The following is a 15,452-nucleotide window of genomic DNA, read 5'->3' as shown; positions in this document are numbered from 1 at the left end:
AGTTTCAAGCACAGCCGCCCTGAGGAGTGCAATAGCACCGTACACATCGCTACGAGGAAAAAGGGAGAGATAGGTAAGGCTTAGGCTCAGCTGTAGGTATTTACCTGATGGTTTTCTCTGAGCTCCCAAAGTCTTCAGTCACTTAAATTAATTCTGCTGGAAATATACAAGCGAGTATTTCTCAACTAACCATAACCCTCCCTAAAGTTTACCTCAGCAATACCAAAACTACTTTAAAAAAACACTCTGCAAATTAATGTTCCCTTGGCTTCATTTTGAGAAAACTGCCTTGAGAGAGTAACGTTCAAACCAAGACGAAATTACCAAATATTAAATTTCTAGAACAATTTAAGTAATTAAAACAACTTAGCTTTGGTGTCCAGCCTCTGATCAGGCTACGTGGGGCTTTGTCCACCCAAGTCTGGAGCAGACCCAGACAGGCCCCCAGCCTCCCATCCCAAATCTACAGACAGACTGATTCATTTTAAACAGAATAAGCAACGGGAAACAAGACAAAGTAGTACCATCATTTCTAACTAGGTTACAGCAATTGTTTAATATATGTTTCATATATGTAAAAACAAGAACTTGGCACCAACATACCTGAAAACTTCATTAACACAAATGCATTAAAAACAATGACGGAAATGCACAAAGGCATTTCAGTTAAGGCTTCTACAAATATTGCATGTTCTAGAATTAAACATCTATTTTGTAAACTTGTTCTAAGACTTTACAAGAAACTAAAAAAAAAAGCTCACTTAAACTCATATTCCACTGTGAGGCTTAATGGAATGAAAAGTATTTTGTAAAATAGATAATTAGCCAAAAAACTGTTTATTGTGCTTTTTATATGGCAACCTCAAAACTCATCAATTCAAATATGGATAAACTCAGACCCTCCTAAAAATATACACTGGAAAGGCAAGCCTGGCTTGAAATACTGATTACATTAAGTTCATTAATTCAATCCCTGCTCAACCATAAAAAAACTACAATATTTCACAATAAGAAAGAACCTGGCTGTCAGCTGGCATCACTTTGTCTAAGGGATACTTGGAAGGCCAATTCCTAGTGTTAATGTCAAAAATCAAGAAATGTTATCCAAGCTTTTCCTGTACTGATGAGATGCCTTAGCAGACTTCTGCTGAGCTCCATATTTTATGGGTAAAATTATACTTCTGACCTTACCAAGATGAAAGAAAAATCATGCAGCCATGCCATTAATAATTTCATCTTCAGGAGGTGAGTGACTCTGCAAGCAAACACACAACATCAGCAGAAAGTGTGGTGGCAAACTACATGGGAACACTTCCTGTCTCATCCCTCATCTCCTACAGCCAAATAAATCATGGCAAGAACATCTGGCGCACAACTGAAGGAGATCAGCACTCTGAATCTCTCCATTTTAATGTACAATGCAGTGCCAGCCGTAATTTAGCTCTAGTTTTACAGACACACGAGCCACAACAGTTTACAAAAGAGGCTAAGGGCTCCATCTCACAGAAAACTGAATGCCTCAGAATGCAGCCAACAGCTGTGGAACATCTTTTAATTCTTGTAGATGTCTTTTTCCTCCCTGCCAAGATTACCACAGCATTTAAAAGGTATCATGAACCCTGAATTTTTTAATAACTTTAATTTGCTGCATGGACATAAGAGAACACAAGTCCTCAAAGGGGCAGCAACAGCTCTAGTCATACACATTCCCATGTTTGTTTTGAAGCAACTCAGGTAACAGCAAAAAGTTAGCACAGAAAGCATTGAGAGCTCTTTGACGTTTCCTTTCAAGTCCCATCTGGCTACTCTTAACTTCACTACGAAAAAAGTTCAGTAATTCTTCAGTGAACTTTGACAAGTGCACCCCTTTTACAACCACCCATAGACACACGTATTAAATCAAACAAGGCAAAATCAATATACGTTAAATAACACATACAAACATACAAAGTTTTACATACAAAGTTTTGGGCTTTGGGTGGTATTTTTTTGATAAATAGTTCTCAAACTAGACCTTATCTGTGTTTACTAAGGAGATTGTTTCTTCCTGCAGTATATCTGTATTTATTCACATCTGCAATGCTTTCATTTTGCCACTTTAATTTAAAGGAAAAGGATAAATCTTTTCAGCAAAACCCATTGCCTGCCACAATTACTACTAGGTCACTGCATAGAAGGTGCTGCAGACTGTTTGGGTTGGTTTAATAAGCATTTTCTTGTAATTTTAGGAAGAAATTTCCCATTCTATCCTAACACAAAACAACAATTTGGCAGAAAACAATCTCCATCAAAATAGGTAGGAACATTTTTAAGATCTATGAAATCCAAGTTTGTTTATAAAGAGCAGTGAATCAAATGATTGCTCTTGCCATACAAGATAAGGAGAAATCAGAATGCTATTCTTGTGAGTGGCTTTGGAACAGTTACACTTCCTGACTGTTGAGAAATTACAGGATGTGGATACATCCTGATGGCAACACAAAAACACCCTGTTTGATGACAAGATGTATTTAACTGACCAAACTGTTGCAACATTAAAACTTTTGTCTTTTATCTACATCAGCCTGTAAGAACTTGTTATCATCAAGATTTTTGTCAAGAGAACTAAACAAACATAAAAAAGCGGATTTTAATAATCCTCTTTTATGGATTATTCAACAAAATCCCTGTCAATTTAATCTTTTATTCTAGAAAAATATTTTATGACAAATAAATGTAGATTATTTTAAGATTACTAACTTGGTGGGGTTTATGTTTTTTCTAACTCTGCTTTGTTATAAATTTTCCTTAGGCTACTTTTGTTGTAAGATATTTTTTTAATCTCTAGAAAATGTTTAACCAAATCAGATAAGCTAACTGATTTGCATAGTAACAAGAGCAGGTTGTTGAAGACTTTCAGCAGTCAAAAACCACCTGAACACCTGATCTGCATCCCTCTAGTCACTTTGGCTATGTAGGTAGCATATTTACAAAATCACCTTGACTTTATGCAAGAGGGATAATCTACTTTGTAAAATAAAAAGCAAAAGTATAAAAGTTTTCAGTCACATTTGGAAAGTGTAACACATAAAAAGATCAACATGAAATATATACAATATAAAAATACATTTTTTCTTTATGAAAATTATAATACATAGCTATAATACACAACATGTTGAGCCATCAGTCACAGCTACAATATATGCAGCTTCTTGTTCCACACTTATGGCTGGACTCTGGGTAGGACATCTCCATGAGGAAATTCCTCAATTTCAGAATGAAACATCAATTCTAAAAGAGAAAGGAAAGAATTATGTTTTCTTAACTATCACCTGAATATAATTCCATTATTCCTGAAAAGTACCCTGGCCTTCCCCCAAGCCTCCTGCTTTTCATCCCAGTCATATCATCAACAACTCAGCAATGGCAGGGGCCACCAATATTTTTAGAAAACTACTGCTGCTCCCCAAAATTGACAGACTTGGTGACAATGTTAGCAGTTGATCATGTGCATGATCATCTTGCATTCAACATGGACACTGAAATACAACTCTGCATTAGACTGAGGGATTGTTAAAGTTTTGAGCATATCAGACTCAAGAAGTAAAGACTTCTGTTTAGAGATTGGTTCATTTTTACAAGTCTTTGCTCTGTGTCTCACAGTATTAAGTTAGCATATCCCAGCCTTAGCAGACTAAACTTTCACTGCTATTTGGAGAAAGTACTAATGAATTTCTCTCTAGAAATTTCTGAAATGGTTTTCCATTCTTAGTAGGCACATATAAGTATAAAAAAATTTAATCAAAACCTGAGTAAAATTCTGCCACTGGATTCCTTGTTTAAGTCTTTATTATTTATGGGTTTAAAATACGGTTTAAGCATCTATCATAAATTTTACCATTGAGGACTGTAAAGGCTGCCACTTAGTTGTTTGGGGTTTTTTAACTCATTAAATGATTTCTTAGAAATAAACACAGTAACGGGAGCCAGCTGAAATACAAACACCTGTACATTAAAATTCAAAAGTAATTTGAAGAGGCCTGTTGAATCCTCAGCCTCCCAAACACAAATCTGTGCTTCAAGTCATGATGTTCTTAGGATATGTTTTGATTTTCAAGTTGAAGCTTAGGATTTTTATGTACAGCATACCTTCAAATGACAGGCTGCACACACTTGACAGGAACACTGAGTTAGGACACACCTTTTGGATCCCAGGTGGAACACAAAAGGAAGAAGGCCCAGTTTCTAGCCAAGTTTGTTCAATGAGAAGAACCTGCTTCCCCCTCCTCCAGCCTGGACCAGCACAAGCAGTCCTCATCTGAAGTCCTGTGCTGCAAGCACAAATCTGACTTTTCAAAGCCAGGGAGTTCCCAAAACTATTGCAATGTCTTACTGAAAATAATACTGAACTTGTAACCCATTCAGCACTTGCAGAAGGAACATTAATAACATTAGGGAATTTTCTAAGAGACACATAGAATAAATGCATTTCAAATATTTAAAATACTGTTAAAATTTTAAATTCTTTTTCTCTTCATTGAAAAGAGACATTCTGTAATGTTTCAAAATTCACATTTCTTCAGACAGGACAAATAAAACTTTTTTTTTTTTTAAATTAATGTTTAAAATACCAAACACAGACACCAGCGTCCTAAGAAGCATTTGCTGTGCAAGGTTGCCAGGAGATAATTGTTCTTCCTCAGTCACAAAATTTCTCAGGACTAGTCTTGAACACCAAATGCAGAGCACAGCAGATTAAAAAACCCAACAACTTGAATAAACAACATTTTGTCTATTAATATGTCTTACCTTCACTGTGGTCTAGCTCTGGTCGGGAACTTAAGAAGATCCAACTTGTCCCAACTAGAACAGACACTACAAGATTCACCACAACCCATGAATGAACAATTTCTGCCTCTGTACCTGCAGTCCTGGGAAAAACACATCAAACCATCAATCATCACTAGTGCCCAGAAGTTACAATAACATCAAAACAAGTTTTCTAAGCCAGATGTGAAAAGAGAGCTACTTGTACCATCATGGTGGTCTTGCATTGCAAAGGCCTGGTAAAAAGAACAATTACCAAAGATCACAGAAACCCTAAAGCTCCACCCCCTCCTAAAAACTAACTGCCCAAACCAGCAAATTTTCACATAAATGCTTTTGTTCTACTCCTGGTTTACTTTAAAAATCTGTGCTACCAGAATTTAAGTCCACTAATAGGTACTTCAGAAAGGAACAGTTTTGTGTGGGATCACCTAACATGAAGCGATGGTTTATATTTAAATGCCAGCTGTGACTGCATCCTGTGGCAGACTCCTTCAAAGACAGTGTTTACTGTCTACAGAATGCCCTGCCCTTGAACCCAAAATGGCTGCTTACCTCAGTAGGGTCCCACTCTCAAGCAAAAGAGATTTTTAAGGTTCCTGCCAGATGACATTTCCAGCATCATTCCAACTCTTGTTTGAGGTATAACAGATTTGCAAACAACATGACCAAACTCATCCCTGAGTTTTTATTTTTCAGTGAAAATATCAAATATTCAGGACAAGCTCAAAGGCAGGTTCAGAAATAAAATCCTTCATCAATAGTTTCTTATGAACCTTGTACAATCTCGTCAATGTGCCAGTTTGACAAGGTCCCTAAGTGAGCTATGTTATAATTTACAGGGATTCCTTGTTTCCTACCAGATACTGCCATTTTCCGAAGGTGGTGTGTAGAGGTGGATTCTGTCACACGTCATCTGCTGGCTTAAGGATAAGATAAGAGCAGCAAAGTACACTGGAAGAAATGGAATTCATAGTGTCAGGTATAAATCCCAAAATGCTCTCTCATCATGACATGCCACTAATCACTACATTTTCTTTCCTTTCACTCCACTGCCTCCAATCATAGTCTGCTTTAATTCATTCTCTTTTCTTTAACATTCCATGAGCTACATCAAAGCTTGCATTTTGTGATTCTGTTTGTTAGGTTTGTGCTCTATATTCAGAAATGGAAAAGAGCTACCTCACTAACAACTCTATTAATGCTACTATTGCAAAGGCTTTAAAAATATGGAACAAATTGTTTATGGCCATTGCTATTATCAACTACTGAGCAAGTAATTTATTCTAAAGCAGAAAATAACCTGGGAGGAACATTTCAGTAAAAAGAGTATGGAGGAGTTTTCCATTTATCATATTTTCTGGACAGCTCCCTATCCACTTCAAAATACTTACAGAAAGAAGCTAGTGCTGCTGGGTCTAGGGTAAGAAAGCCCCTCAGTGCAATTGATGCTTTTGCCAGATCAATCCTGATAACAAAACCAAGAGTCATTAACACAGCCCAGTAAGACAATGATATTGTTCCTGTAACAGCATTCTTTTGTTCTTTTACTTTTTGCAAGGTATTTTTTCTGCCTCTGTAACAGTGCCTTAATCTACAACTATATCCCACACACATGGCAATGGTCCCCGTTATGCCAATTCCAGAATGAAGGAGGATGTTCCATGAGGTAGTACACTGCAGACCTTTCTGAAACAGGGAGAACCTGGGACATCTGTCCCCTCTAACCCTTGCCATTCAGTTCAGTGGCCATGCTAATGCAACTGCTTACAGGAGCAAATGTGAGTAACTTGGGACTCCTCCCTGCCATCCTTGGAGGGAAAGAAATCACAATTTTTTCATAGCACCAACTCCCCTACTGGCTTATCCTACCTGTAACTAAAATAAACTTTTGTAACATCCATTAATCTAGTCTACTTAATGATCTTTTTTGAGCTTCTTTCTTTTCATTCCCACTCTTAACTCTGTAATGCAGAAGCCCCAGCTAAGCCAGGAAAACTGTTCACTCAGCTATGTTTCAAACCTGACTAGGCAATGGATTCATATTAAAGTGAACCTGACACAAACATTTGTTGCTCTCTACCCCTCTTCACAGTCCCACTGCAAAAAAACAAATCAGCTCTTACATTTGTTTCACCTCCTGATCTCACAAACAGCAGAAGTACATTGAAGCAGGGTGCAAGCATCAAACAGAAATGACTACCAAAGGTCTGGATGCACAAGTACACCCCTTCTGTATTTGGTCAGCCATATGAAAAATCATTCTTTGAGTATATCAATTAAATCATCAACAGCAAATCAAAATGTGCCTAAGGGGAAAGGAACATCATATACACAAATTACATATATACACCTTTCAAATACAAATATGTTTTACCTGTCAAAGGCTGAGACTGTACTGATAGACAGCAAAAAATAGAACAAACTTTGAGCTGGGTATGCTATTGTCTTATACTGCTCAAGCAGGTTAGAAACCATGGAAAGCTCATTTCCTGCCAAAATGTAGATAACCACGATGTTCCATACAGCATAACCAGCAAGGAAGCCATGGGTGAACAGGCCCAACACCCTGAATGGAGGAAAGAACATTAGACCAGTTTTAACATCTTGAATTAGCTATAAATAGAAAAGGCCTATGGATCCATCTGTTCAACCCTGCTTTTCAAGGCCTTTCAGAGATGGTTTCTGAGTGCTTTTTCTGATCTAGTTTAAAAAATTCTAAGCAAGAGTTCTGTTTGCTCCTGTCACATCAGACTGCACCAGAGCCTGAGCACTTAAAGAAAACAAAGATATTTTGCCTTCCCTTCATTACAGCCACAGGCATCAAATACTTTCACTTATAGCTGCCTGTAGTTTCCCAAGACCACCGTCCCTTGCACTCACACAACATTCTAACTTGTCCCCAAGGCAATCTTTTCAATATCCTTATTGCTAAGGAAAAGCTTCAGCAGGAGGCACAGGTTTCCAGCTAAAATCCACCACAGAAGAAGATGGCTGTTATCTTCCCATTTGGCTATTACATAACAACCACATATTAAAAAAGTAATGGTTTCCCTGTAATGTGCAATTTCACTCCTCCCTCTTTCCCACCAACCAGGATTTTCTTTGAGAACTGTCTGAATTCATGTACTTTTATTCTGGTGATACACAGGATAGGTCAGTCTTATTTTCTAACACATTTCTCCAGGTGATTAATGTTTTGGTTATCAGCTCAATCTCTTGCTATTGAGATTTTGTCTGAATCTTTGCAGTATGGCTTTCTTACTCATGCTTTTTTTATTTCACATGTGATGTCTACGCTAGATATTCATAATCTTGACAACAAATACAAAAGCTAGAGGACTAATAAACTTTATACTTGTTGAATCTAGAACCACCATTTATTAGGAATATCCAAAAGAAATAAAAATACATCACAACTACAGAGGAAAGACAGTAATTTTCAGGGAGGGAAAAAACCCCAAAAACTCAAACCAAACCCCTGATTTATGTTTATTTACATCAGAACATTTGTCTTTCACCTGAAACTTCGGTGCACTGAGAGGGCAACATCTCTAGTAGTCCACGAAGCCTTCACATCCAAAAGTACATTGATATTTTCAGTGGTTTTAATCAATTCTGCACGGTCAGCTGCATGAAAACGCCCTGAAAGGATAAGGAGATCAGTTTTAGAGCTCTGTTTCCTTTCACCATCATTTTTATATTAATGTTATTAGTGCTAAAAAGCTGTTAGGAAGCATCAGAAATTTCTTCTCCCCACTTTCTGCCTCTGGTCAGAATGATGCATCCCAGTGGGTCAGGTTATGGAGTTAACAATGAGCAAAGCACTTTGGGAGTGACTCAGTATTCCCTGGGACAAAAAAAAAACCCCAAACAAAACAACAGAAAAACACAAATACCCTGCAAAAAAACTTCCACTTGAAAGAATTTTTGTAATTAATAGTTTCTTCTCAAGGTACTGTGATAATATTAAGTCAAAAAAGCTCATCTGAGTACTTTAAAACCTTCTTCACTCCCACCATGGAAGTAAAAAATCAAACCAAATATATCAGCACAGCAACACCACCATTCACTGTTGAAAAATTATCATGTGTATTTATTTCCAAAAAATTTCTGTTTTAGAAAACTTCTTAAAAAATTCTTCCCAATACTATAGTATTTAGATTTTAGATACAAACATGCTTCTTCTAAGTGCAAGAAGATTTTTAAATTACTTAAATCACAATATGAACTCACGATTTTTTTCAACAAACACTTTGCTAACAGGCTGACTAATTCCAGTGGGAGCAGCAAACACAGGCTGCTGATCTGGGCTCTTTCTGTGCTCATCTTCGATGATGTCTTCCTCCTCCACTTCCAGCTCATTGGAGCTCACTTCGGCTGGCCGAGGTTTCCTGTTGGCACAGAACACCCAGTGGGACAGAGAAAGAATAGGAGATAATGTGTAAAATCCAAAGGCTCCCATGAACACTTAACATGCCCAACCTGGCTGATAAGAACCCATCAGAACCTGTACAATACTACCCTGTTTATAATTTTAAGGGCTAAACTTCTCATAGAGTTAGTTGACTAAAACTAGTAAGACTAATTCCATATCAAGGGATTAATGATTAGAACATATTAGAATAAAACATATCAGAACAATTGGGAAAAAAATGCTAACTTTTGTATAATTAAGACAGTAAGAATGATAGAAAGCAGTTCCAAATTCTAATTTCTTCATGTCTGTGACTGAACTATTAGGCTCATGAAAATGTAATTAGAGCTGTGATGCATTCAGGTATGCCCAGAACGAAGAAGATCTTAACCCTGGAAAGAACTGTCCACAGGCTAAATGGTACTGTGGGCCTCAAGATTTTACATTTTTGCCAAATAAGAATGTAAAATACTCCTCAGCCACATTCACTGTTACAGTTAGTCCAGATTATGAGCTCTACTAGTTCTGTCTTACTTTGTTCTTTTTCTCTGTTTGCGGATCACTGTTTCTTCAGCTTCAGGGACATCCATCCCATTCCCATTCTGAAATTGGGATGCCACATTCTGCTGGGTAAAAGAGGTCTCAGAATCTGAAGATTAAAAAAATAACCAACCCAACATGAAAGTTTTAGAGCTTTAATAAAAATGGAATACATTCACCTAAATACATAAGTAGTTATTGTATAAAAAGTGGCAAAAAAATAATGATCTGAGTTTTGATAGATGTTAAGTATTACATAATTTCCAAAACTGTATATCCATTATTTTCATGGAGGTTTATACCCTATGAAATCTGAAATGAGAAAGTGAAACTCTAAGCTACCACATACCCAGAAATTACTTTTGGCTGTCTTAGGTAAAGAAGCACATGAAATGTTCTAAACCTAAATACACGTTGTCCAGTAATATTTCTGTGTTCCCAAGTTTTATTCACTTCTCTTTCCCATCTACCACTATCTCACATACCAGTAGGAACTTTCTTCTTCTTGCGCTTCCTCTGAGGAGGGGCATCAGGAGGTTCAGGGGTCAGGGGCTCGCTGCTTTCAGACTGTCGACGAACTGCTGCTTGCACAATGCCATCTAAAAACCACAGCAAAAGACCCAGCAGCCTGAACTCAGAGCCACTGACAAACAGGCAAAAGAAAGCTGCCATTTACTACCTTGTTGCCCAGCTGAGCAACAACTGAGATGAAAATGCTTGGCTATAGGATATGTAACAGCTGAGAATCAATGATGAGAGGCAGAAATATACAAATGTATTTCACAGTAAAACAGTATCATGCTTAGGAGAGAATTTAAGTATCCAAGAAGCAGCTCAATTCCCATTTAGGCATGCAGCAGAGGACTGCCTAAAAAGAATCCATCACTGGAAAGAACTACACCTCTATATTTCTCTTTTCTATGTGTAAAAATTATAATGCAAGAGCCAAGAAAAAATTAATCGTTTATTACAAGGTGATCCACACAGATATGTGCTAAGGCAAAATTGCATCACATCAAAGGAAAATTTAAATGCTAAACATACAGCACAAGAATAAAAAAAAAGGAGCAGAAAAATCCACTGAAGGATATTTACTCCAGTTTGAGCGATTAATTATTATACTTTGGAGGAATTATATTTCTGTGAAAGGTTAAAATGTATTCATATTATAGTGCAGTAGCACCATGATCAGATACAGAAAGACAAAATTGCTTCTCCATTTTACATCGCACCTGCTTTTTAATAGCACCTTCAAGAATGCAGTTTTTATGGTAACAACTGAATCTTTGTTTCCACTCCAAAGTTAAGTTTGCCCACCTTTTATAAACCTTTATTGGGCAAAAATGCAAAAGTAACCAGCAAATAATAATCTTTTACAGTCAACTCTTCAGTGATAATGGAGTGATTAACTTGTGACTTTATTTGGCTATGGACTGAAATTGAACCAGACTGCCAAATGAGTTTTATCTTAGTTCATTCAAAAATTCAAGTGCTTAACAAGTTCAACATAAGCAGCTTACAGCTGGAAATGTCTACTTAATGAATTATGCAAAGAAGTTAGAAAGGAAAAAAATGGAAGGAGTAAAAGAACAGGTTTTAGTCTTGGCAGGACCTTACCTAATGGAGTCTTTCCTTTGGGTTTCCTTTTTTTGGGACGACTGAGTGGAATTTCATCTGTATAACATAAAACAAAAGGATGGGTGCACAGCAAGAAAAAAACCTCAATATCTTTTTTTTAACAGCCATCCTATTGCAGGTTAAGAAATACATTATTTTTTACAAATTATGACAACCTTTGTTTTTACAGGTAAGATGACAATTCACCAGTTCACACAAGGAGGAGGAGTACAGAAGACAGTAGGAAAACAGAGTAAAAAATCAGGGTAAGTAGTTCTATGTGCAGCAAAGGCACAATACATGCAAGCACGTGTGCTAAGCAATAAACTGAAATACTTTGAATAATGCTCTGAAAAATAAACTTATCGTTTCAAGCACAGTGGCAACACTTCAACCTTGATGGAAATTGCTAACAGTAGAGAGAGCAAAGAAAAACAACAGTTCTAACAATGCACAGGTATCCAGTTTAAATGATCTGCCTGCATTTAGGAAAAGTATAAGGCTCTATCTTTAAAGAGAGAGTGAGTGGCACCAAAAGGAACTATCAGTGTTTGTAGTTCTCTTTAATAACTCACCTTGGCTTCCACTTCATGTTGAAGAGGGAAAGTTGTTGACAAGCAGTGTAAAAAGATGAAAAGAAAGTTAGTTTTGTATCAATTACAGTTCACAACTGTAAAATTCACACTGCTGTTTTTATGGTAATTTCCTTATCCCCCCCTCCTCTTTATGAGCAGATGTATATAACAGGGTTAAGGTTGCGAAGCAATCAGCAAGATTCAACACTTTGTTGGTGACTACACACAGTTTCTTGATTGGCTAGCTGTGGATCAGATTAAAAGCTTTAATCACCTGGCTAATTAAAACTTGTCTTACTGCCTGGTATATAATAAACCAAGAGAAGTTATGAAACATTTGAGCCCATACATCACTAAAAAGACATTATCTGTCAACAATCATAAACATCACATTTACTTGCAGGTACTTTGAAGGAATTCTCAAGTACCATCTCATAAAAACTATATATTTGCTTTTCCTTTCACACTGAAAAAAAGCCCAATTTTTTTCCCTATACTACATCAAACTAATAGATACCTAACTCCCCATTAAAGAATACCTAGCCTAATTCCAGAAATGCCTGGTTTTAAGTATTTGTGATTCAAATAAACTAAAGAGCACATAATAAAAGAGGGAGGAAGAAGAGATTAAAAATAACAACAATTAAGCTATACTAGACATTAAAACTGGAATCTTTGTCTAAAAGTTTTTAAAGGGTTTATCTCTCATGAGTATTAAAACTGAGGTAATATGGTAAAATCTCTTTGCTTCTATAAAACTTTAAAATGTTTTGCATTCCTTGTTAAGCATTTTGGGACAATAAATTAGCAAGATAAGCAATTTTACTGCTCAGATGCTTATGAAACTTATTTCTTTTAATGTTACTACTTTCAAAATCTGCAGTACAGCATCATGTTCAGTTCCACAGAATGCAATTATTTTACCTTGGCACTGGAGGAAGGGCACGAGGCGGGCACTGAAAGACAAGAGAGAGACAAAAGTCAACTTCTGCCAGTATGAAACCACCTCTCAGAAAACAGCTTCAGATCAGAACATCCAAGGTATGTTTTGCTCTGTATGCCTCCTAAATGGCCAAACATTCCTAATGGAGATGTCATATAAAAGCAAGATGTAAAAGATGCTAGACTAATATGCCTTGAGCAGAGTTCTGATGGGCACTGCAGTAGGAACACACAGCTAACCTCTGTGTGGGAGAAACAGCTTGCATTTCAGCTCCAATAATTTTCACTTATAATGTAAGGTACCGCTTTCACTAGAAAGCTTATTAGTAATTCTATTTAAATAAATATAAAATATTGTAATAAATTCTGCATTCAGTATCATTGTACAGTATACAAGTGAGCTATTTTCTATTAATGAAGATATAAATTCAGAACAATAATTAAAACAATAAAAGGAAATAAGCTCACTTATGAAAATACTTTTAAATATTATAAAATAAAGTTTTTCCATATTTACAAGCATGTCAAATACCTAAAATCTAAAAGGATCTCCAGATAATAATCTGCAACTGAGCTTGTACCTTTCTCTTATCTAGAAAAAGGAGTTAACTTTCAGATTTTGTATTACATAATTATAGTGGAAGAATATACACAAAAAAGTCATTCCCATGCTCAGAAAATTCATAGACCAGAAATAAAAAGGGCTTTAAGATTGGTAAGACTCAAGGATCCACAAACTCACCACTTGTTTCTTTCCCATATCATCTGAAGTTGTGCCCTGAAAGAGGCACTGTGAACTGGTCTAGGCTGCTCACATTGAACCTCAGCTAATTCTGAACTAAAAATAAACTTCAGGCAGCCAGGATTAGCTGGAGCTGAACCCTCCTGCCCCTGGGTCAGGCCCCAGAACTACTCCCATTTGAAACAAGGGCACGTTGTTCAATGGCAGCAAATATTACTTGCATTAAAAAACCTTTGACTCTGCATGCTGCCACAGGTTCCTATAAGCAAGTTTTACATTGGTTTGTTTACCCAAAGCAAATGATATGCTTCATGCAAGGAAGGGTTTGTGAGATTAGACCTCAAATCTCTCACTTGGATTTTGGCCATGCTGAAGACTGACAGCAAGTGCCACTTACACAGGTAGAGAACTGCACACCCTAAGTGGCACCCAGCAGACTGGTAGGGACTGGTCACACTATATTGGTGCACCATAAGGGAAAAAAATATTGGTAAAGGTCAGATCTCATTACTTTTATTGTTTCTAACATTCTTGTGGCAGTAAATAGTAAATATTTAGGATACTTGGTATTTAAAAAAACCTAAAAGCTAAAAACCCCATAAAAACAAACAAAAGCCACAAACCTTTGATACAGCATTCACTGCCTATGCAGTAGTAATTCTGTACTCAGTACTACCTCTCTATTTTATTTCTTCTACAAAATAACTGGCAAGTGCATTGATTTCTGTATCGTTTATTCCTTGCAACACAGGAAACCACATGCCAGCAGCCAGTCGTAAATAGTCATCTGTCCATCTGTGTAACTGTCCCCAACTCTGCCACAGAGCTATCAGCTTTGTCTATCAGCAGGTTCACAGCGTCTGAAGTGACTCACCCCAAATTTCATAGAAAGGATAAGTTTGGGGACAGGTCCGCATGGACATTTTGTTATGGACAGAAGAGCCGGTGAGTGCTCTTAAGTGCCACTAAAACCAAGAGACTCCTACAAACCAGGGAGCCGCTGCCTCGGTCAATCCCCGTGTTTGCACACCTGAGCCGGGCCACAAGACAGTGGGAGGCACCTGGAAACTCAGGGGGAAAAAAGAACTACCCAGCTCCCCGGGTGTCCATTCCAGGATGCTGAGAAGTAAAGGTTTAACTATCGAGAATGTTTAAAAACACTGAAGCAGCCTTCACAGATTTGATAAAGATTTGCAGATTTTTTTTTAAGAGGTTTATATGGAAAAATACAACGAAGAAATGCTTGTTTGCTTCCGCAACAAAGATGGACAGAAAAGTGCGACCCTGCGCCGGTTACATTCCCCCCTCCCGCGGGATGCAGCAGGGCAGGGATGTAGGAGCCGCGCTACGAGGGCACTCTTCTACCAAGGCGCTCCCGCGTAGCGCTTCAGCTCCGCCTCCCCGGAGCAGCTGCTGCAAGGGAGCGCCCCGCCACATCCCTTCAGCAAAAGCGCTCAGCTGGGCCAAGCTCCCGCGGCCGGGCCCTCCGCGCCGCAGCCCCACGGAGCCGTTCGCGCCCCCCTCCCGCTCCGGCCCCACCACCCCCTCACCACGCCGGGGCCCGCCCGCCGTGCCGCCATGGGCCGCGCCCGCCCAGCTCCGGCTCTGCGGGGAGGAGCCGCTGCTCCTTCCGCCCCGCGCCGCGGCTGCGCACCCCCAGCGCCGGGAGGTCCGCCTTCCCTTCTCCCTATCTGCGCCTTCTCGCCGGCGGCAGCCGCCGTACCGGAGTGAGCGCGGCTCTGCGGCTCTGAGCGGTAGTCTCTCGGGCTGCAGACAAGTAAAATCAAGGGGAAAAGAGTTCTGGACTACTTCA

At 38.3% G+C, this 15,452-nt stretch overlaps 1 protein-coding gene across 2 annotated transcripts; it reads right to left on the bottom strand.

The window, feature by feature from the left end:
* Nucleotides 1–606: 606 nt before the first annotated feature.
* On the bottom strand, nt 607–15,237 carry TMEM237 (transmembrane protein 237). Of its 2 annotated transcripts, XM_030241470.2 has the most exons (13): nt 15,190–15,237; nt 12,880–12,911; nt 11,956–11,966; nt 11,381–11,437; nt 10,249–10,362; nt 9,758–9,872; nt 9,043–9,200; nt 8,328–8,451; nt 7,184–7,375; nt 6,201–6,274; nt 5,667–5,760; nt 4,789–4,910; nt 607–3,270 (listed from the first exon to the last, which is right to left on the bottom strand). In XM_030241470.2, the coding sequence occupies exons 1-13, from the start codon at nt 15,217–15,219 to the stop codon at nt 3,203–3,205; spliced, it is 1,191 nt and encodes a 396-aa protein (XP_030097330.2). In that variant the 5' UTR covers nt 15,220–15,237; the 3' UTR covers nt 607–3,202. The 2 variants fall into 2 exon arrangements, with proteins under 2 accessions (XP_030097330.2, XP_030097337.2); XM_030241477.2 differs by lacking the exons at nt 12,880–12,911; nt 15,190–15,237 and having other exon boundaries at nt 9,758–9,846; nt 11,956–12,103.
* Nucleotides 15,238–15,452: the final 215 nt, after the last annotated feature.

Source organism: Serinus canaria, chromosome 7 (assembly GCF_022539315.1).
Source record: "Serinus canaria isolate serCan28SL12 chromosome 7, serCan2020, whole genome shotgun sequence".
In the NCBI taxonomy this organism is placed as follows: Eukaryota; Metazoa; Chordata; class Aves; order Passeriformes; family Fringillidae; genus Serinus; species Serinus canaria.
This window is presented reverse-complemented; position numbering and strand designations above follow the sequence as displayed.

Bases quoted from the DNA above. Each gene is read 5' to 3' on its own strand.
- TMEM237 (XM_030241470.2), bottom strand. From the start codon at position 15,219: ATGGCGGCACGGCGGGCGGGCCCCGGCGTG. The intron at 5,761-6,200 runs GTAAGTATTTTG...CATTTCTTCCAG, and splicing joins AGCAGCACTAGCTTCTTTCT to TGTACTTTGCTGCTCTTATC. The intron at 4,911-5,666 runs GTAGGAAACAAG...TGTTTTTCCCAG, and splicing joins TCGGAAAATGGCAGTATCTG to GACTGCAGGTACAGAGGCAG.